At 39.1% G+C, this 23,334-nt stretch overlaps 1 protein-coding gene across 3 annotated transcripts in view; it reads left to right on the plus strand.

Annotated features, from left to right (window-relative positions):
* VCAN (versican) overlaps positions 1-23,334 on the plus strand; it is a 113,488-nt gene that overhangs the window by 54,994 nt on the left and 35,160 nt on the right. For all 3 annotated transcript variants that reach the window (XM_007107162.4, XM_007107163.4, XM_007107164.4), the window contains one exon: positions 16,144-21,378. In XM_007107162.4, coding sequence (XP_007107224.2) covers positions 16,144-21,378 — 5,235 coding nt within the window. The remainder of the gene's footprint in view (positions 1-16,143; positions 21,379-23,334) is intronic.

Here is a 23,334-nt window from a genome sequence, read left to right on the forward strand (position 1 = left end):
CTATTGCTAGAGGGCAACTGTAGTTAGCAGTGAAACAAAATCTGAAGGAACTTTTCAGTTCATAAAACTTTTATGAGCTGAAAAATGCTATAGGGTGGGTTTAACAGTGGTTCAGGGGATACTGAAAATATGACTCCTGTCTATTTCAGGAGTAATTTGCACACCTGCATTTGAAAAATTATTGAAAGGTTTTCTTTGTGAACATGTATGAAGTCTATAGAGCTTAAAGGCATAGGAAGAGTTTTATCAATTCTGGACTTTTTTTCCTTTTTTTTAAAGAATGTTCCTCGAAATCATCTGAAATGTCACAAGTTAGTGTAACAGGATTCTGAATATTTTAAAAAACTGCTATGCTGTACCTTTAACTCAGAGAGTAATGTGGAAGTGTACAGATATTTAACATTTTATGCAAATGTTCATGGTTATAACCTGAAAATAGGTGGCTTATTAGTTTTTTTAAACAAGTTTTAAACAAGGGTATACTACATACTATTTGTCAGGCCTGCTTGTTATTATTTTCTTGCCAGGTGTTCCTTTTTGCTAGTTTTATAATTTATATCTATCCAAATCTAAGTGTAAGACAGGTATTTAGCCAATATTAAACTAAAATGATATATATATATTAAATATTGATAAAATTATTAATGAAATGGCATTAAAGATTAATGAGATTTTGAGAAGAATAATTTTGGCTTCTAAATTAGAGTTCATTTTGCTCTGTTTCCTTATTGAGAATTATGGTACTTTATTGCTGACATCATTCAGAAATGATTCCCATATGATTAATCCCATCTGCATTTTTGTTTGTACATTCGAGAAATGTATATAGAGATAAAGATTCATTTTCTGAATATGATGCTGTTGAGGAGAGGGTAAAGAATAAGGGACGTTAGTTCTGAGAACAGGGGATAATCTGGGTAAACGCCAATATTTATACCATTGATTGTACAATCATTATTTTTTAAAAGGTAATAGTAGCCCAAGATAGCCTCATATAATTTTTTTAAATCACATTTTTCATTTTTATAGAATTTATTATGTAGGAAAATTATTTTCAGAGTTTTAATTATAGGATCAGATTCCTTTCTTCAAATAAAATGTTATTCAGGGCCTCTATATTTTGAGTAGATAAAAAGAGTGGCTGTTTTGGTTAGTGTTTGAGGGGGGTATCAGGAGGCCCACTTTCTTGGGACCGCTCCCTCACCCCCAGTGACAGTTTCTAAAATAACATGTACCTCAGAACACAGCTAGAAAGAGAATGATAACATGTAGGTAATTCAAAATAAGCAGCAACATTTAATTCCTGAATGAATTGATTTTTTTAAGTAAAAACATTTTCTAAATTGGCCTAATTATCTATCACTATAATGATACACATTTATTAACTTTTACCCTTGAATAACTCTGTATGATCCCATATAAAACAAATTAAGCAAATCTAGCTTCAATCTTATTGATACCTATGTGTAATCAAAATCATAGATAATTACATTTCAGAGTATGTGCAGAGCAAAGTCATCAAGCTCACACTTAGAGCTTGATACTTTCAGACCACTTTTTACATATTTTATCATGTTTAAACCTCAGAGATAATTTGTGAGGCAAGTAGGGAAAGCATCGCAGATGGGCAAATGGAGGCACACTGGGTCTGACACTTTGGCACTGGTGTATGTCTTGGCGCTCCTTGGAGCATTTTTGCAGTGAGGCAGTTCTCTCCCCTGATGAACTCACAGGAATAATGACTCTCTATTGGCTCAGGTGCCACCCTGTCCATCAGTTTCTGAAAGAACATAGACTCTGGAAAGACTGGCTTCTCGTTGGCATTCTATTGGTTTAAAAGCAGATGGCTTATATTTAGTTTGCTGCTAATATGGGGCACTGTATGCTATTCAGTTACCTGCTATGGCAAGAGAACAGCATGCTGAAATCAGTAGCTCTGATTCTGGGCTGTTTCTCTCCTGCAGAATTTTGGAGCATTTCCCTGAAAGTGGATGGGGCGGGTGCCTGCACATTTGAGTGGTTCCTTTTGCTGGGCTCCAGCTGTGGCTCCCTTCCAGAGAAGCACATTTTTTTCTGCAGGGAATTAGGATGGCTTCCCCCATTTCTTCTTGGCTGTCTAGAAAAGGATTGAGTTCTTCTATTAGTCAAATAGTGAAAAAAGAAGAGACTGTCTATCTTCCTTTCGCTTCTATAGTAGGAAAAACAGAATTCACCTTGTTTCTATATTATTAACGAGCTTAACACTGCACTACAGACTAAAAGTTACCTTTGTTTACAAAGTCCTCCTAAGTGAAATATTTTCTATGTATAACACATACGGTCCCATAGAGACACACGTACAAACATACATAGAGTCTCGATTTTTTTAAGCTTTTTTTTTTTTTAATTTATTTTATTTTATTTATTTTTGGCTGTGTCGGGCCTCTGTTGCTGCACCCGAGCTTTCTCTAGTTGCCGCGAGTAGGGGCTACTCTTTGTTGCGATGCGCAGGCTTCTCATTGCGGTGGCTTCTCTTGTGGAGCACGGGCTCTAGGTGCGCAGGCTTCAGTAGTTGTGGCTCGCAGGCTCAGTAGTTGTGGCTCTCGAGCTCTAGAGCGCAGGCCCAGTAGTTGTGGCGCACGGGCTTAGTTGCTCCGCAGCATGTGGGATCTTCCCAGACCAGGGCTCGAACCCGTGTCCCCTGCATTGGCAGGCGGATTCTTAACCACTGAACCACCCGGGAAGCCCAACTCTCAAATTTTTAAATGTTCTATAAATATTTTATTAACCCACTAATCTCAAGGAAAAATTTAAGAAATTGAAATTGTATTTCTCACAGGTTGAGTTTTACTAATAAAAGAGATGTTCTGTAGATAGCTAAAAGGAACTTGTTGTCTTCTTCCTAACATGAACCAATGCCTATTCTTTCTGAAAATGGCATTTGCGATTACAAGTTGCTATTATCAAAACTACTACTGAGGTGGGGCGTTAACCAAAGGCAGATACCACTTAGTTCTTATTGGCAGTGACCGCTAGAGAAAGGCATACACTGTCTTCCAGCAGAGTGCGGTCAATCTAGGGTTCTCTTCAGGTAAAGCTACAACCTGCCTTGTTCTTTAACAGAATTAAAAGGGGCACAAAATAAACATAAACCATAGGCCCTGCTCCCAAGGATTTTAAATGCATTTTGGGGAGCCAATATTAACACAATCAAATATAATTGCGGTACAGAAACATAATTACACACTTGGTATGAGGTACTAATTGTGAATGGCAGATGAGGTCAGCAAAGAACAAATCAATGAAGGCAGGGGATTCATGAGGAGGAAGATGTATAAGTTAGTCCTTGTTGGAGGGTTAGATCAAAAATAAATGACCAGAAACTAGTCATTAGCCAATTGCTTCCCAACAGAGGCTCACCAGTGGGGCTAAGGAGCCCCGAGTACAATCAGGAATTTTTCCAGATAGGGCTGGGATGACAGAGTGGGGGCATCCCTCCTTCAGAAGATGAATGCCTTCTTAGGATTCACCTAGAAACCTATACAGATTCATGGATACCAGAGATATTCAGGCAACTTCCTCAGGAGGGATTGTTCTCACTTTTTTCTGTTTTTTAATGATTGATACTTTTTGATAAAGATAGTGTCTTCTGTAAGTTAAATAACGTTGAACTTTTCAAAATACATCCCTATGTAGTATCACGGTTCAGAGTTACACACTTGTAAAGTTAAATGACAGAAAACTACTTTTTAAAGAGTGGGCTGCATGTTCTAAATGGTGATCTATAGGTTTATGATATCTTAATTCAAGTGAAATTTGAATCACTAATATTACAGAAGCAGGTGCTGTAAGTTGGGGAATCTAGAGTCAGTCTCTCCTTTGATTCTCGGCAATGCGGACCCAGGAATTTCTCAAATTTTCTGTCAGAATTTTTTGCCAGTAAAATGGATGTAGTGGTGATTATTGTATAAAATGAATAATATTTCCTAAATTCTGACCTATACTTTTTTCCAAACCACAGGGATTATGAAATAAAAAGATGATTATATATATATAAACACATATATGTATCCAAACATATATATAATATACACGTATTCAACAAATAGTCAAATAATTGCCATACACTAAGTACTACACTAGAACTGGATTTTTGAAGCACACTCTGTCTGTGATATTCTGAACGACCACGGATAAGTAGTTGGTTTGCTCCATGGGATACATGGAAGACGCAGTTGATGTAGTGGAAAGAACCTTTGGAAACAGACCTGGGTTCATGGTCAACATTGTTATTTGTGATCTGTTTGGTCTTGAGTAAATTGCTTGATCTCCATAGACCTCAGTTGTTATATCATTAAAAATACACGCTACTACTACAAACTCACCAGATTGCTTAAAGGAGAAAGGATCTCTTCCAGGGCTTGCCAGTCATGATGGCAGACACATCGCACATTTAACACTCCTTAAGTGACTAGAAAGCACCAAGCACAGTGCCTGGCACGTGGCAATGACTGAGTACAAATTAATTCCCTCTCAGCTTCAGCACTTATTTCATTCTGAACTTCTAAATGTAGGAAGATTTAGACTGTTTTGTATTAAATAGGTTAAAAATGGAATTATCTTAAAATTCAAGATGATTAATACCAGGGGACCAAATATAATTATACTATAGTATCTGCTTAACTGCAAGAGCTTGTTAAAATTTTAATCTTCTATGGATTGTGTTTGTCTAGGGTGATGCCATTTTGGGTGCAAATCAGAAGCAGCTGCAGCCCTTATTTAAAATTTAAATATAGTTATAGTATTGATTCTATAGTATCTACATGTAGAATTCATTAGCTTTCTGCTCTTTTTCATGTGTGAAAATTGGGCTTGTGATTTTTGATAACTACCAATTTAATTTTGTTTCAAAGAAAAGATCTTTTTACGAATTCTTTACAAATTTTTCCAGGTGCTGGGCCAGGCCTCTTCTTGCATATTCATAGAAAACATGGGCATTCCCTGCTGTCTTTTTGTTGTTGTCAAGGAAACCCCCCAGTTCTCTACACAGGGATTACATTCTTCTTTCTTAATAGCTCTTAGATCATTCATTTGTGCAATGAATAAAAAATGTATTCACGGGCCCAGACAGTGTTCAGAACTTTTGGGGGGGGAGGGGGAGGGGCGTAGCCAAGAGGGGGAGACGTGTGGTGAGAGGAGCAATAGGGATAAAAGAAATGGAAAAAGAAATGCTTTGTGAGGTTCCATTTTAATGAGGAAAAGTGAACATTTTATTTTGAAAAAGGCATTACCTATTTTTGTCAGTTTACAAAATTTATAACATTGCACCTCAGTGAGGCCAGTTTGTCACGTACAAATAGAAAAGCTGGTTAATAAGTGGCTTTACTGATAGAAGGATTCCAAGAATGGGGCCCTGGTTGAGGGCGTGGGGATGTGTTTTAGTGAAAACTGTTGTATATTTTTTTTCATTTGTAAGGAAGTACTTTGATTTTTTTTTTTTTAATAACACAATTGAGGCAATAGAAAAGGTAGAATATTCTTTCAACCTAGGGCATCATGTGGACAATTGAGAACCTATTTTATTGCATTAGAAACTGTGCTCCTTAGAGAGATATGCCAGTGTTTAGACTTTGAGTATGGATCAGGAGGGAAACATTGATCTATTGGCATGAAGGCTATAATTATTCTTAAAAAGAGTGGTTTGATTTGGGGGAGGAAAATAAATTACAGTGAACTTTCTAAATACTTGCTAGAATTATTGTGATAATATATAAAGCATTTTTCCATAAATAATTTGAAGTCTAAGTAGGAGATCTGAAACTGGAAAGAACGAATCTGTGGAGTGAGAGGAAAAGTTTAATTGTATATCAGCATCCGTGTCTATGAAAATTTGACGTATTGTGTCACAGTACTATACCCGGACTTGATTGCACCCAGTATATAATCAGCACACACTACCTTGACTGGCTTCTAGTGACTTTATCTTTTCATTTTAATACCACAGTATTCCTGGCGTCTCACAGGTTGAGTTAGTTTCTTTGGCCGTATGCTGCGCATAGTAGGTTTTGGTTTTTCTAAGTTGAGAAAGGGAAAAGAAAATATACTAATGTATGCTTTTGTAGAGTACAATGGAATATACTGAAATTATCATTTTTTATTATGTTGTGATCTTATCTTGCTCTGCTCTGCTCTATAGGGGAACCATTTTACTCTCTGCAGATAAAACATTCTCTGCCCATCTCTTCACACTCACCTCCAGGAAATATTGTAAAGGCTTGTTGAAATAAAGTCATTCAATCAAGCTACTCTGTGGCTGGGGGAAAGAAAAGAATGTCATCCATAGCTTAGTTGGGAAGGCAACTTGAAATAATTAGTAAGCAACAAGAGTATGCAATAAAGGCTAGTTGGTTGCTTTAATAAAAGGAAAAATAGAGGTAATATGAAGTAAGTTAATATAAGCGGCACCTTGTAGCAGGCAAAGTCTCAGAAGTGACCTCACAGGAAACTCTGGGCATTTATCCCCTCACTGAGCAGCCATCCATTTTACTCAGGAGGACCCAGAGTAGCACCAACCAGGCATCAGCCAGCTGACCAACAATGATGCCATTCTGTACAGGGGTTTGAGGAGCACCAAGAAATCTCCCAGGGCATAAATATTGCTCACACTGCTTTTCAACCTTGGCTCTGTATCAGAATCACCAGGGAGCCTCCCGATAAAAATATCCACTACCCCATCCTCCACCAGATAATTTGAATCTGAATTTCTAGTGATAAGGCTTAGGCCTTTGTACTTGTTTTTTGGTTTCTTTTCTTAAATTTGCTTTATTTAATTTGTTTAAATATTAGGTATCTGTATTGTTAAATGCATGTGATTTTGATGCCTAGAGAATGTTGAACTCTACTGGTAAAGTAAAGGCTTTCTGACCTCAGACAGAGGCTGAAAGATAGACATTCCTGGGGAAGGGGCTGCTTTAAGCCTCTGCAAGTTTAAGTTGTATTTTACCATTTTTAAGGAGGAAAAAAAATATGCTTAATTTAGTCTCCCCTGAGTGAAACTGTGGTCTTTGATCATGTTTTGGGAAGTGTAGCTTTTCTCACAAATGTTAAATGAACCTTGGCATCTGTAAGTCAGGAAGAAAGTAGAATTAACTATCATTGAAATATATGTGTTTTGGGGTTTTTTTGCAGTACGCAGGCCTCTCACTGCTGTGGCCTCTCCCGTTGCGGAGCACAGGCTCCGGACGCGCAGGCTCAGCGGCCATGGCTCACGGGCCCAGCCGCTCCGCGGCACGTGGGATCCTCCCGGACCGGGGCACGAACCCGTGTCCCCTGCATCGGCAGGCGGACTCTCAACCACTGTGCCACCAGGGAAGCCCGAAATATATGTTTTTTAAAGTCTCAGAATAATTGTAATTGAATCAAAAGTGATAGTGAAGAGTGGAGAATACATCTGGAATTACGCGGAACTTCATACCTCACTTTGCTGTACCCATATTACCTTCTCTCTATCAACATGGAAATTAAAAGGAAATAAATATGCTTATAGCTTAAGCTGTACTCTTAAGCTTTTGGCTATACTGCCAAAGTGAATTTGTTCATTATATATTTACATTCGAGAAAAACAGTGTGATAAGCCTATACAGCTTCTAGATTTGGAAAGAAAAAGAATCATAAAAAGAATATTGAGACTGTGCCTGCATATTTACATTATCTGATTTTTATAACCATAAGAGTCTTTAGTATTTGAGTTATCGGTATGCTCTTTTAGTTGTATCTCAGAATTTGAACTATTATTGCAGCCAAAAAACAACAATTTTTCAGTCCAAAAAAAAGGCAAGTCTTTCAAAGGAAGTATCAAAGTAGTAAATGTAAACTTTTCCATTATTTTTTTATAATTAATTTATTTATTTTTGGCTGCGTTGGGTCTTCGTTGCTGCACACGGGCTTTCTCTAGTTGCGGCGAGCGGGGGCCACTCTTTCTTGTGGTGTGCAGGCTTATCGCAGAGCACGGGCTCTAGGCATGCAGGCTTCAGCAGTTGTGGTGCATGGGCTTCGGTAGTTGTGGTGTGCAGGCTTCAGCAGTAGTGACGCGAGGGCTTCAGTAATTGTGGCTCATGGGCTCTAGAGAGCAGGCTCAGTAGTTGTGGCGCACAGGCTTAGTTGCTCCGCAGCATGTGGGATCTTCCCGGACCAGGGCTCGAACCTGTGTCCCCTGCATTGGCAGGCGGATTCTTAACCACTGCACCACCAGGGAAGCCCCAGCTTTTCCATTCTTGATGATAAATAAATGTGTAGACATTCATCCAACTAAATTCCCAAAAGAAGGGCTAAGTGGCTAGTGTAAGGAGAGCATTACATGTTTAAAGGATCCCTTCACTTCAATTATGGAATATAGAAGTTAGTAAAGAAGGTGAAACAAGTATATAATAACAACTAGGGAAGTTATAAATAAGAATAATATGACATAAGTCCTATGGCATACAAATTAAAGATACAGCCAATTTGGGCTGATGAGTTTTAGTGAAGAGCTATCCAGGGGCTTCTGCTGGATCGTTCATAAATGCAGGGATGAAGTTCAAAGGAGGGTTTATGAAGATTCCAAGTTGGGGGCAGGAGTGTTCTTGTTGAACGGAAGTGTGTGTTGGGAATGAGGAGGATCTTGAGATGGGGGCATGGATTCTCTGCATCCAACTTAGAGATGCAGAGAATGAGAACAGAGAATAAAAGGCAGAGGATAAATGTGGGTACAGCGATGGAGCTGTTTGAACACCCTATTGAAGAGGTCAGGTGGCAAAGATGACTTTTGAAGAAGGGGTGGTGTAAACAAAATAAAATGGTGTTTGGTAAGTTTAGTTTAGTAGCTATAATTTGGGGGCTTAAAAGGAAGTATATATATACACACACACACACACACATATATATGTATATATGTATGTATGTATGTTTGTATTTATGAGAGGCATTTGTTTTACTTTAGTCAAAGCTTTTTTACTTAAATTTTAAATCCTTGATTTTGACCAAAGTACTTTTCTGGTGTTAGGACGTCTGGTAATTATATGTCTATTATCTATCTCGCTAGCATCTATTTATCTATGAAAAGCTTTGACAATCTTAGAGAACTAACATGAAAAAGATAAGAAAAGTACTGCGTATGGTTGGTTTTTGTTTATTTGTTCTGCTTTCAAAGAAACACTTAGAAACCAAAATAACCTGGATTTTCTTTCATATAGCTCTTTATCTTATTGTTCAAAAATGCTTGAAGGGCCCAAAATTACTTGATTAAGCTCTCCAGGAAAGCTCTTACTCTTTAAAAATTGGAAGTTAGGAAGTCCCTTGGGCCTCTTCTATAAGCAAGAAAAGCCCACACTCAGTGATAACTCCTTAAGTGCACTTAGACCAGATGACTGTATCTAAACACATTCTTTCCACTTGAAAGAACAGCATTATTAGAGGATTATCTGAATTTGGGAAAAGAGTTGATTCCCATTTATCATCCCCATATCATGTCTGCCTCAAAAGTGAGGCCATCAGAAACACTTATATTGTTTATTACCCTTTCTGGGTGTAAAATTCATGAATTGAAAAATATGGAGCTCCTCGCTCAGCAAGAGGGAGCTGTCAATGTAAGACAGCATGCTTGGGTGGTGCACCAAATGAACCTCAGCTATCAGAGCTAATAGGGAGATGCAGGTCACAGAATCCAATCTTGATCTCCCAGCCTCTAGCGTAATCTCTCACCTCTGGAGGAATTGGGTATTTATATAAATATCACGTGATTTTCAATTATTAATGTAATTAAGTACGCAAAAACAACTGACAAGATTTGGGGAGGATGTTTATATCTTGATCACTAATGTCAATTCTTTTTTCAACATCCTGAGTTGGCACCATTTTTAGTGCCTCAAATTTTGAAAATGATGGGGAATTTAGGATGTCTGACACAATCTAGTTGAAATGCACATTAGGTGGTTTTCTTTGCTTTGTAAGGTGCCAGTTAGCATTTTATTTTAATTAAGAACATATCAAAGGTGAATGAAATTGAAGCATTTGCTTATGTCTGGTTATTAGATTCATAGGTATGTGTCAGAAAGCTGAAACATCTTAGAGAACTTCAAGTTTTCTCTATTTTAGTTCTGTAAGTGTTTCTTAAGTACTTCAGTATGGCTGTCTATTGTATTTTTTAAATAAAGAACCAAAATCTTTTTTGATGCACATTAAGATGAAATCTATTTTAATAAAGAAATGTGATCCTAATATCTCTCTGCTGAGTAGATTTGTATATAATTGCATTTAATTAAAAGCTCTTAAATTGTAAAATTCCCTATAGAGAACATGAACTTTAGCCAGCTGCCTCTGCATCTTAGCAACTATGTTTTGTGTCTGCTAACAGTAAGACTGGAAGACTTGTGCTATGTCTACAAAACTCTGCCATGAAGTACTTAAAAATACTTGGTGAATAATTTGAGGTCAGCTAGCAGTAAAGCTTTGTGTGAAATGCCATTTAAAAAAATCTATTAACCGTGGTACCAGTATATTCAAGTCAAGTTGTTAAAATACATTCATGTAAACATAGAAAAGATTATATATACACCTTGTGGAGTTTTGTGGTTTGACTCTTGCAATCCAAATAAAAGTTATATCACCCTTAGAATAAAATTCTAAAATAGAGGCCATCTTTTATAAGGACTTGTTCATCTGAGAGCTGGGAATATTAATTACTCCCTGAGGTTGCACTGTTGGTACAAAGTAGAGCAGATCACAACTTTGTAATGAAATACCTGCTTTCACAATAGCACAGGTGTCCCCCTGCCACACCCTACAAAGAAACTTTTCTGGTTTGCAATAATTATAGCTCTTGCAACTCTCTCATAGCATGCGGGGTGGGTGATGGTGGTGACAAGAAAGGGGGATGAAGAAGTAATTTCAGAAACTAAATAAACAAAGAGGAGCAAATAGGAATATGGGTGAGATGTAGGTGGCAGTGGTAGGAAAGAATTCACCTATCTATACTAGGTAGGTTTCCTGAAATTTTAAAAATATGGAAACAAACTAGCCACGCTGAGAATGAAATGTAGATTTATCTGTAGAGAATCTGTCGGCAGAAAAAATTATCTTCAAAGCCCTGGGCAATGAATATTTTCGTCACCCTCAAACCAATACTAAGAAAACGGAAGAAACCATTTGGAACACAACTTATTTTAATAATAAATACTAGTAACTTGTGAGAAGATTCCTTGGGAATCTTCCTTCAGAAAAAGGAAACAAAATAATTCCAACTCACATTTCATATCTTCGTTTTATTTAAGAATTCTCATTTAGTGAAATACTTTTACAGTACATATCCAATGAGCACTTTTAAAATCACTGTTTATTGCGATGTGCTGATAGTTCTTTGGTCAGTGCCAGCTTCAAGGTACCATGAGAAGCATAAGATGAAACAGCTTAAAGTATTTCTGTGTTTTCTACCATTCTGAGGCAAGTCAGATCAGATGCTTGTAAGGCAAGTGGAAAAAGGAATCCTAATTTAAATTTAATGATCGGTACATTCGCAATATGTACACTGAAAAAGTGTCCTTTTAAAAAAAAAATAGGGAGAAAAGAGTTATAGTAAGGTCATTTCTCTAACCTATTGGCAAGAGCATTTGTTTCAGAGAGAAAAGAGAGAGATTTGGAAGATACCCTTGGAGGTCTTAGGTCTCTGTAAAGTTGGTAAACATGTGTCTGCCACATAGTCTCATAGATAATAGGTACTCAGTAAATTTTGTGCAATCAGTTGGTCCTGGGGAGATAACATGTTTGGGTGCCATGCATGTTTGTGGTGGTACGTTTAATTTTGCGTGCAAAAACCAGTATGATGCCGAGCTGTGTTGTGAAGTATATGCAAAGACCACTCTCTGCTGTGTTTGTATGGCTGTGATTGAAATATTGTGATATTTATTGAGGTTAGAAAATATACTCCATCTAACATTTGAGTCTTTCGGCGAAATTTTCTGATAACGATGGTCAAAAATACTAAGAAGTCCTCATAGATTTATGAGCAATAAGAAATGTCAGAGTTCCTTACCCAAGTGGAAAATGGACTAAAAGAATATTATCCTTTGTTCATTGAACTAAAACTAGAGAATATAAAGTGAATGTCAGGGACATTAATTAATTGAATTAAGTAGACAATAAGAGTTGATAGTCAATGAAATTACTATATAAATTGTTGATTTACAATGACTTCTTTGTCTTCTTTGCTAGAAAAACATTTTATTTTAAATTATTCATTCCTTTGTGAAACATGTAAGTGAGCATCAGGGTGTCAGTTCCTTTGACATGCTGACATTTGACACACTGACATGCCTCTGTGTCTTTTCTCTTTCGGCTTTATTCCACCCCACTTATTTTTAGAGCTACCAACTTGATACTTAATGAAACCTCTATCTATAATTATTCACTAAGAAGATCGTGGGATATGTTTATATCAGTTTTGTTTTCTAAAAACGTAAGGAATTTATTTAGAAATCCATACAAATCTCTAATAACATTGAGTATTTTTACCCTATTCCTAGCCTAGGAGTTTATAAATAAAGAATACCAAGCAGTTATTTCCTTATTTATCCTTGTGTTTGGCTGGAGAAGCTTGGCTGAATGGTTAGTTTAATCTCCACTACTTGTAATAAGGTACAAAATGTGGTGGGGATTTTTTTATATTTTTGACACAGACCCATGCTTCTTGTTGAAATTCTTTCTGTATTTAAATGTAAGATGCTGTGGGAATTTAGCAACTGTATGTGTGATAATTCTTAATAGTGAATTCTCATTTTCACCTAGTGAAACCTAATGAAAAGGGTTGTATGTAAAACGACACTATAAGCAATTTAAGGCAGACGTATTTTTGAAGTTCCTGTTAAATCCTACAGAGTTGAACAGAATAGTTTAACTGAGTGTGGCTTAATTCTACTATGTTCAAATAGTATTAACAATGAGAGACTACTCGATTTGGTGATTAGATAAGATTCTCAATGTGATATTTCAAGAGATTCATTTGTACAGAAAGCATTTAAAGATGTATTCTCTCATATACCTATATATGCACATGCATATATAGTCTCTCACATTCTTTTTTCTTAGTGAAAGGTAGCCTTCAACACAAGCCATATTAAAAGGTGTTTATCATCTGAAGATGTTTTCTTTTAAAATATATACACCATGAGGCAATATAAGATTACAGTAACAAATTCAGTGATCTAATATTGAACAAACTTATTCTTTTTGGGAAAAAAAAGGTAAGGCATTTAGCCATTTCCTTAAGTTTGGCAGTTAGGAGTAGTTGTAACATCTGTGGCAGCAATCATCTGTATTCATTTTATATGTTTATAATATACTGGAGTTATGTATTGACCTCATTTCTTTTTATGGTAGAAATATTTTTCATTCGTTTGAATACGTGTACTCCTTTGTTTACATAGTTGAAAGGCTGAATGTATGGGGTGGAGATATAAGGAATGATATGTAGTGTGTGAAAGTTAAATAGGATGGACATATATATATGTATATATATTTAGGGAAGACTATCCCACTCCAACACAAATGGTGTTTTATGGCGACAATACAGTGAAAATGGGATACAGAAAAAAAAAAGAGTTTTCTTTTTTGTTTTTATTAGAGTGAAAGGGATAAATGTAAATATGGTATATCTTCCAGTTACATAAAAGTCTTGTGGTCTTTGGGGGTTTTTTTTACCAAACCATAGTTAAAAACAGAAGGAGCTCCGTAAAGTTTCTGTTTTGTTTTTTTTTTTTTAGTTACCATTTTTTTTTGGCTGTGTTGCGTCTTTGTTGCTGCCCTTGGGCTTTCTCTAGTTGTGGTGAGCGGGGGCTACTCTTCTTTGCGGTGCGCGGGCTTCTTATTGCAGTGGCTTCTCTTGTTGTGGAGCATGTGTTCTAGGCACGTGGGCTCAGTAGTTGTGGCACACGGGCTCTAGATCTCAGGATCAGTAGCTGTGGTGCCCGGGCTTAGTTGCTCCGCGGCATGTGGGATCTTCCCGGACCAGGGATGGCACCTGTGTCCCCTGCATTGGCAGGCGGATATTAGAGTGAAAGGGATAAATGTAAATATGGTATATCTTCCAGTTACATAAAAGTCTTGTGGTCTTTGGGGGTTTTTTTTACCAAACCATAGTTAAAAACAGAAGGAGCTCCGTAAAGTTTCTGTTTTGTTTTTTTTTTTTTAGTTACCATTTTTTTTTGGCTGTGTTGCGTCTTTGTTGCTGCCCTTGGGCTTTCTCTAGTTGTGGTGAGCGGGGGCTACTCTTCTTTGCGGTGCGCGGGCTTCTTATTGCAGTGGCTTCTCTTGTTGTGGAGCATGTGTTCTAGGCACGTGGGCTCAGTAGTTGTGGCACACGGGCTCTAGATCTCAGGATCAGTAGCTGTGGTGCCCGGGCTTAGTTGCTCCGCGGCATGTGGGATCTTCCCGGACCAGGGATGGCACCTGTGTCCCCTGCATTGGCAGGCGGATTCTTAACCACTGCACCACCAGGGAAGCCCCGTAAAGTTTTTATTGATAGTTCGTATACTTCTTATATAGTTATGTTGACATAAAGAATATAAACAATATTGCTACCTTTTCAATAGAGTATTTTTCTTTTTTGACATCGGTAAATGCTAGATACTGATCCTTTCATGCGTGGAAAGGTGCGGCTTTTTTATTTATTTACTTACTTACTTACGTACTTATTTATTTGTCTGCGCCCAGCCTTTGTTGTGGCGGCATGCCCCATCTTTCATTGTGGCATGTGGGCTCTAGTTCCCTGACCAGGGATGGAACCCAGGCCTCTGCCTTGGAAGCGCCATGTCTTGACTGCTGGCCCACCAGGGGCATCCCAGGAGCAGCTTCTTACAGCAGGAGCCATCTCCCTATCGATGGGGGGCAGGGGTGACTCTGTCGTAATGATTCCCCCTCTAAGTTCTCAGGTTCAGCCTAAGTGTGTGTGCCATGGATCAGGGCTAGGCTGAAAGTTAACTCTGCGACAGTGTTCCTGGGGCCAAAGGAGGAGACACGGGGCCATCCCCCGTGCTTCTCTTTGTCTTCTTCCTGGGTTAGCACACCCACAGGTACCTTTTTGCACTGCCGTGACACTGAGACTAGGGCAGCTGCAGTGACAGGACCCTCTCCTAGGATGACTGAATTCCTCTCTGATGAAAGTGAGGATGCAGAATGGCCTCCCTCCTGGCGTTTGGACAAGGAGCTTTGCTGGTGGATATCTGGAGACAGAAAAGGCAATTGGGCTGAGTGGTTGGTACCCTGTGGCAATCTACAATCTAGGAAATGTTCTGAGGATAAGTGTTATTTAAAGTATGCTAGTTCTAATGTTTAGCTGTGACTCCTGAACTTCCTTTGGAGAAAAGGTTAATAAAAAGAACGATAACTGACTGAATCCAGGTCACCTCTCATGAAGGATAAAGGTGTAAATGTGTGGAGGGCTCTTCTTTCCTGGTGCTTTCAGTGAGCCATCCCTGCATGGAGACCCCCCCCTCTCCTTCCAGGGCTTCCTGCCCTTGTGTATGGGATGTGCCTGCAGCCTATGCAGCTAAGTCTTGTCTCACTGTTGCATTGGGGTGGGGTTGTCATCACACTGTGAAAGGGCTATAAAGAAATCTCTCTTTTGCTTTTCTAAAAACAGTCTTCTTGAGGACAAATTATGACAAGCGGCCAGAAGGAATCGCTTCTCATTTCCTTATTGAATAGAGGGCGTCTAAGCATCCTCCTACATTAAGGACAACAATCAGTTACTTTTTCTGTATGATCTGGTGAAGTGGTCTTAACTTTTAACTTTTTTTCAGGTCACACAAAGATGAATTCCTATATTTCATGATTACAATGTGTGTATGTGATTCCTTGTTCCATTTTAAGGACATTGCTGTGTTAAACATGTTGAAGAGCTTTCGTAACCCGTTGCTACACTCTTCAGTTAGATTTGTTTTTCCCATTGTTAATATCAAACAGCAAATTCGAAGACTGAGAAACCATGTGTAGAAGGGTGATTGCTCTTAATGTGAAAAGATTTGAATCCTTCTTTTTGTGTGAGAGTGTGATCAGCCAGCCTTGCTATCGATGTCTTCTGTCGTACACTGCCAAATCTGCTATTTAAGTATTGTGAAAACTCTTTGTTTTTTTCAGGTCGAATGAGTGATTTGAGGGTAATTGGTCATCCAATAGATTCAGAATCTAAAGAAGATGAGCCTTGTAGTGAAGAAACAGATCCAGAGCATGATCTAATTGCTGAAATTTTGCCTGAGCTAATTGAAATTGATCTATACCACAGTGAAGAGGATGAAGGGGAAGACGAGGAGTGTGCCAATGCTACTGACGTCACGACCACCCCATCTGTGCGGTACATAAATGGAAAGCATCTAGTTACCACTGTGCCCAAGGACCCAGAAGCAGCAGAAGCTAGGCGTGGCCAGTTCGAAAGTGTTGCACCTTCTCAAAATTTTTCAGACAGCGGTGAAAGTGATAGTCATCAGTTTGTAATCACCAAAACTGGAATGCCTACTGCCATGCAACCTAATGAGTCTAAAGAAACAACTGAATCCCTTGAAATTACATGGAGACCTGAGATTTACCCTGAAACACCGGAGCATTTTTCAAGTGGCGAGCTTGATATTTTCCCCACAGCCCCAGGCCGTGAGGGAGAAGCCACCGAGGGGCCAGAATCAATCACAGAGAAAAGTCCTGACCTTGATAATCTGGTACATGAACATGCTGAATCGGTACCTCTGTTTCCCGAAGAGTCTTCAGGAGATGCTGCCATTGACCAAGAATCTCAAAAAATGGTCTTTTCAAGGGCTACAGAAGGAACATTTGGTGAAGAGGCAGAAAAAAGTACTTCTACCACATATACTCCAAGTATAACTGCAAGTTCTGTATCAGCGCATGTTTCAGAGGATGTATCATTTACCTTAACAGGGACTCCACGGCCTGATGAGCCGTTGTCCGCAGTAGAAAGCTGGGTGGAAATAACCCCTAGACAAATTGTAGAGTTCTCAGAAAGTCCTTCAAGTCCGATTCCAGAAGGCTCTGGGGAAGCAGAAGAAGATAAAGATAAAATGTTTGCCATGGTAACTGACTTATCACAGAAAAATACTACAGATTCTCTCGTTACTTTAGACACTAGCAAGATAATGATCACAGAGAGCCTTTCGGATGTTCCTGCAACCACCGTATATTCGGTTTCTGAACAATCTTCTGCAGTAGTGCCTACCAAATTTGCAAGGGAGACAGACACTTCTGAGTGGGCTTTCAGTACATCTCTTGAGGGAAAGACAAGGAAAGATGAGGAGAAGGGAACTACAGGTACGGCTTCTACAGCTGAGGTACTTGAGCCCACACAGAGATCAGATCAATTAACTTTACCCTCTGAATTAGAAAGCTCAAATGAAACTACATCTAGTGATTCAGTATCTGCTACCAGGAAGAGTTTTATGTCCTGGATGACACCTACACAGTCTGAAACGGAAACAGCAAATTCTACTCTTGTCTTTACAGAAACAAACGTTTTAGACCATCAGGGGGCACAGACTGCTGAGCCCAGCCTTAGCAGTCAACCTGGGGTTCGGGAAGTGCCACCCACTGTCCCAGGTAGCCCCGTCTCTGTCTTTATGGAGCAGGGCTCTGGAGAAGCTGCTGCTGACACAGAAACCACCACTGTTTCTTCATTTTCATTAAATTTAGAGCCTGAAATTCAAGCCAGAAAGGAAGCAGCTGGCACTTTGTCTCCACATGTGGAAATTGTATTCCCTTTTGAGCCAACTGGACTAGTTTTGAGTACTGTAATGGACAGAGAGGTTGCTGAAATTAAAAGCCAAACATCCAAGGAAAACATGATTTCAGAGATCTCAGGAGAGCCAACTCACGGGGCAGAAATAAAAGGCTTTTCTACGGATTTTCCTTTGGAGGAAGATTTCAGTGGTGACTTCAGAGAATACTCGACAGTATCTCATCCCATAACAAAAGAAGAAACGGTAATGACGGAAGGCTCTGGGGATGTAGCATTTAAGGATATCCAGATGTCACCATCTGTAATACCTACCTCAGACCACAGTAATCACACAGCTGACTCAGAAGAGCCTGGTAGCACCTTGGTCAGCACTTCAGCCTTCCCTTGGGAAGAGTTCACAGCCTCAGCTGAGGGCTCAGGTGAGCAATTGGTCTCAGTAAGCAGCTCTGTTGACCAAGTGTTTCCCAGGACTGTGGGAAAAGTCTCTGGGACAGATTCCCCATTTATTGACCAAAGATTAGGTGAAGAAGGTGCTATCAATGAAACTGATAAAAGATCCACCATCTTGCCAACAGCAGAAGCTGAAAGTACTAAAGCTTCAAAGGAAAAGGAGGAAGTGAAAGTCAATGGCACAGTTTCAATGGACTTTCCTCCAACTATGGAGCCGGACAAATTAGGGCCCAGGAAAGAAGTCAACCCTGTAAGGCAAGGAATTGAAAGTGAAAGAGTGTCAGAGGAAAAGATTCAAGAACAAAAATCTTCTGAACCCCCTCAAAGTTCTGTTGCACCAGAACAAACAACTTTCGATTCACAAACATTTCCTGAAACTGGACTCAGAACCACAGATTATTCTACACTAACAACAAAGAAAACTTACAGTAACAATAAGAAAATGGAGGGGGAGGGCATTTCCTCAGTTGACGTGTCTACCCCAAACCTAGATTCAGAGGGCTTAGAGTCGTATACTACTCTCCCTGAAGTGACTGAAAAATCCCATATTATCTTAGCTACTGCCTCAGTGACTGAATCAATACCAGCTGAAAGTGTAATTACAGGTTCAACAATCAAAGAGAAAGAAAGTATAAAACCCTTTCCCAAAGTTATGAGACCAATAATTGAAGAGTCAGATACGGATCTTTTATTCTCTGGACTGGGTTCAGGAGAAGAAGTTCTGCCTACTACAGTATCAGTGAATTTTACTGAAATAGAACAGGTCATTAGCACATTATATCCCCAGACTTCTCAAGTGCAAAGTTTAGAAACCAGCATCTTAAATGACACAACTGGAGACTATGAGGGAATGGGAAACGTGGCAAATGAAATCAGACCACTCATTTCCAAAATAGACAGCATTTTCGAAGCCAGTGAGACAGCATCCAGCACAACCTTACTAGAAACTTTAAGTGACACCACAACAGAAGGACCCTTCACGGTAACTCTCGCTTTCTCTACAGACACGGAACATCCTCAAAATCAGACACACAGTTGGGCGGAAGAAATCCAGACTAGGAGACCACAGCCTATGACTGATCAATTCTCTAACGAGAATACTTCAACAGCAGAAACTAAAGGAACAGCAACCTCTTCCACTGATTTTCTGGCTAGAACTTATGGTCCTGAAATGGCCAAAGGATTTGTTACATCAACACCAAAACCAACTGACTGGTTTTATGAACATTCTGGAGAAGGATCTGGGGAATTGGATGTGGTTGATTTAGTCCACACTTCTGGAACTACTCAGGCAAGTAGGCAAGGCAGCACCACATTTGTTTCTGATAGATCCCTGGAAAAACATCCTGAGGTTCCAAGTGCTGAAGCTGTTACTGTTGATGGATTCCCAACAGTTTCAATGGTGCTGCCTCTTCATTCAGAGCAGAATGAAAGCTCCCCTGGTCCCACCAGCACACGGTCAAGTACAATGTCATATGAAACGTCCACAGAAGGTGCTGCAGACAGTTTCCAAGACCATTTTGGGGGATTCGAGGATTCCACATTAAAACCTGACAGAAGAAAAGCCACTGAAAATATTATTATAGATCTGGACAAAGAGGACAAGGATTTAATATTGACAATTACAGAGAGTACCATCCTTGAAATTCTACCTGAGCTGACATCAGATAAAAATACTATCATAGATATTGATCACACTAAACCTATATATGAAGACATCCTTGGAATGCAAACGGACTTAGATGCAGAGGTACCCTCAGGACCACCTGGCAGTAATGAAGACAGCACTCAAGTTCTAGAGCAGTATGAGGCAGCTGTTAACCTCTCTTCAACTGAGGAAAACTTTGAGGCCTCTGGTGATGCTCTTCTGGCTAATTACACTCAGGCAACACATAACGAATCGATGCCTCCTGAAAACAGAAGTCAGTTAGATCACATGGGCTTTATCTTCACACCTGGGATACCCATCCCTAGCCCAGAGACAGAATTAGATGTTTTGCTTCCCACAGCAACATCCCTGCCCATTCCTAGTAAGTCTGCCACAGTTAATCCAGAGATTGAAGAACGAAAAATTGAAGCAAAAACCCTGGATGACATCTTTGAATCAAGCACTTTGTCTGACGGTCAAGCTATTGCGGACCAAAGTGAAATAATATCAACATTGGGCCATTTGGAAAGGACACAGAATGAGGATGAAGAAAAGAAACGTGTGGGTCCCTCTCTTCAACCAGAATTCTCTTCCGGGGCTGAGGAGGCACTGATAGATCCTACCCCCTACGTAAGTATTGGTACTGCCTACATTACGGCTCAGACTTTAACAGAGGCACCTGATGTGATGGAAGGATCCAAACCCCCAGCTTCCACGGATACATCAGCAGTTTTAGCTGTTGCAAAGCTGTTCTCTCAGACACCATCATCTCCTCCACTCAGTGTCCACTTAGGCAGTGGAGCCTCTGAGCACTCAGAGGACCCCCAGCCAAGAGCTCTGCCAAGTACAGATGCCAGCACGTCCCCAATAACCCCAGGAAAACTTGCAAATATTGAAGTGACTTTCAAACCCTCAAGCGAAGAGGACTTTCACATAACTGGGCCTCCATCCATATCTCCTGACACAGAGCCTTCAGAAGATGAAAGTAAACCTAAATTATTAGAACAAATGGAGGCTTCTGCCACAGAATTAATTGCTCAAGAAGAAACTGAGATTTTCCAAGACTCTCAAAACAAAACCAGTGTTCAACTTTCTGGAGACACAGTCAAGGTATTTCCCAGTATTGAAACACCTGAGGCTGGGACTGTTGTCACAGCTGCAAGTGAAGTGATGTTAGAAGGTGCTACACTATGGTCACATTCTACTTCTGCTTCTGTGATTTATGGGGTCGAGGCAGGTGTGGTGCCTCAGGCCAGCCCACAGACTTCTGAGAGGCCCACCGTCCCTTCTCCTCTGGAAATAAACCCTGAAACACAGGCAGCTTTGATCAGAGGGGAGGATTCCACAGTAGCAGCACCAGAACAGCAAGTATCGGCGAGGAATCTTGATTCTAATAATCAGGCAACACTAAGCACCGCAGAGTTAAATACTGAGCTTGCAACACCATCATTTTCCCTTCTGGAAACTTCTAATGAAACCAGTTTCCTGATTGGCCTCAATGAAGAGTCAGTGGAAGGCACAGCAATCTATTTACCAGGTAAGGGCACAACACTGATAAATCTGTTTCCAAGCTTGGAAACAGTCCCTTGCTCCTAACATAGATGTGTATATAATTTTTGTTGTGATGTTAAAATCAGTGAAGGTTTTTGTATTGTTCATGTAACAGCAGGACAGGCCATAGTATTGATTCCATAATGAGATGCAAAGAAAGTAAGTATAGACTATTTGGGGGCTTTAAAGATATGCTTTGTATTTTTCTGGGTGTAAGCAACGACATACAATTGCAACATGGAAACATTGAAATTGTTAATGGTATAAAAATTCAATTTGGTTTTACCCACAACTAAAGTATTGCTTTGTCTTATATCCCATAGTTATACATCTTAGTTTTAAAAACAGGAAAAACATCTTATTTTTAAAAAATCTCTCATGAATGGGTGCAATTATGGCAATATCAAAATCTGTCAGGTCTTTAAAAATGAGACTAGTAAATAACTTTAATAAACACTTCACACAGTTCATGCAATATTAGTTATCAGTTCATACTTTTGTGTAACTCCCGTGCTCCAGATTGTCTACACAATGCTTCTAACACAGTGCCTAGCCATAGGGAGTATTCATCCAGTATATATTCAAGCTCTGCCTGTTGAGAGAAGATTTCTGGTTTTTTACTGAATGGACAGGAAGCACGAATTTGATGCTGGTTCATATAGACTATATCATTTAAGCTTCACAAAAAGGCTACAATGCACACGTTATTATCCCCATTTAAAAGGGTAGGATGTGGAGGTTCAGAGAAGTTCTGTAATTTGCCCGGGGTTGTAGCCACACACATCATGGCAAAAGTGGGATTTGAACCCAGATCAGCCCCGCTCCAAAGTAGGTGGTTTTTTCTACTGGTCTTTGGTGGTTTCCTATTAATATAGTATAAAAATGAATAATCGATATTTAATGATATGTAAGTCAGAAATCTTGGAATGTTTACTGTGTAGAATTTATTTTCCTTTTAATCTAGCTTGATAATGTTGAAAAGTTCACTTTACTGGTGTTTGCCAAGAACAATGGAAATAACAATGTCAGTGGAATCCACAAGTAGCTATCACCACCTAGGTGCTACCTAGAAAAAGAAAAAAAAATCAGTACTTCTAGGACTGTGTTGGTTGAAAATATGATATTTTGATATCATATTTATATATCAAATATATGAAAATATTTTAATAAATATGTTTTACAGCATGGCTGTACGTAGAATTATTCTTCTGATCATTTCAAACTTATCTTTTATGCTACCAATGCTTCAGTTTGTTGTGCTTCAGATAGAGTGAAATAGTCATAAAGTGTAACTTTCATAAATGACTTGAAGTATTTCGTGAATAAAATTGATCAAAGGTGGCTGATGGATTTTTTTGTTGTCACTCTTTATTTAATCTGTAAATGAGAACCTAGTAATCTAGCCAATATTTATTCTTTTGTAATTTAGTTGAAATATACTTCAGGTTAGAGAAAATATGATATAGAAATCACTGGTAATAACTATATATAGAGAGAGAGTTGGATTTGACAAATGAATGAGAAATGTGTACCAGTTATCCAGTCCACAATGTTTACCTAGAATCAGAGCTTGCGTCTTCATTGCAAAACACATTGTCACTTTAGGCTAATTCAGTAAACAGTAGCTCCTGTTGGATTGCCTGATCTATCTGTTGCAGTTTCAGCTTTCAGAGATGACTACGAAGTGTTTAGGGGAGAATAAAATGCACAAAAACAAAACTATTCTAATCTAAATTACTTTAAGTTCACAGCCCCCTTCCTTGTCAAGTCCTTGTCCCGTACTCTCGCATGGTGTCTCGTGTCTGTGGTGGGAATAATACCGTACTTCACATTTGTTTGGCACGTCGCACTTTACCAAGCCCTTTCACTTAAATGTCATTTTGATTTTGCACTAAGAGCAGCATGTAGATGTGCTGTTGACCATAGCCTTGTCATCTAGGCA

Source organism: Physeter macrocephalus, chromosome 8 (assembly GCF_002837175.3).
Source record: "Physeter macrocephalus isolate SW-GA chromosome 8, ASM283717v5, whole genome shotgun sequence".
NCBI classification, from domain to species: Eukaryota; Metazoa; Chordata; class Mammalia; order Artiodactyla; family Physeteridae; genus Physeter; species Physeter macrocephalus.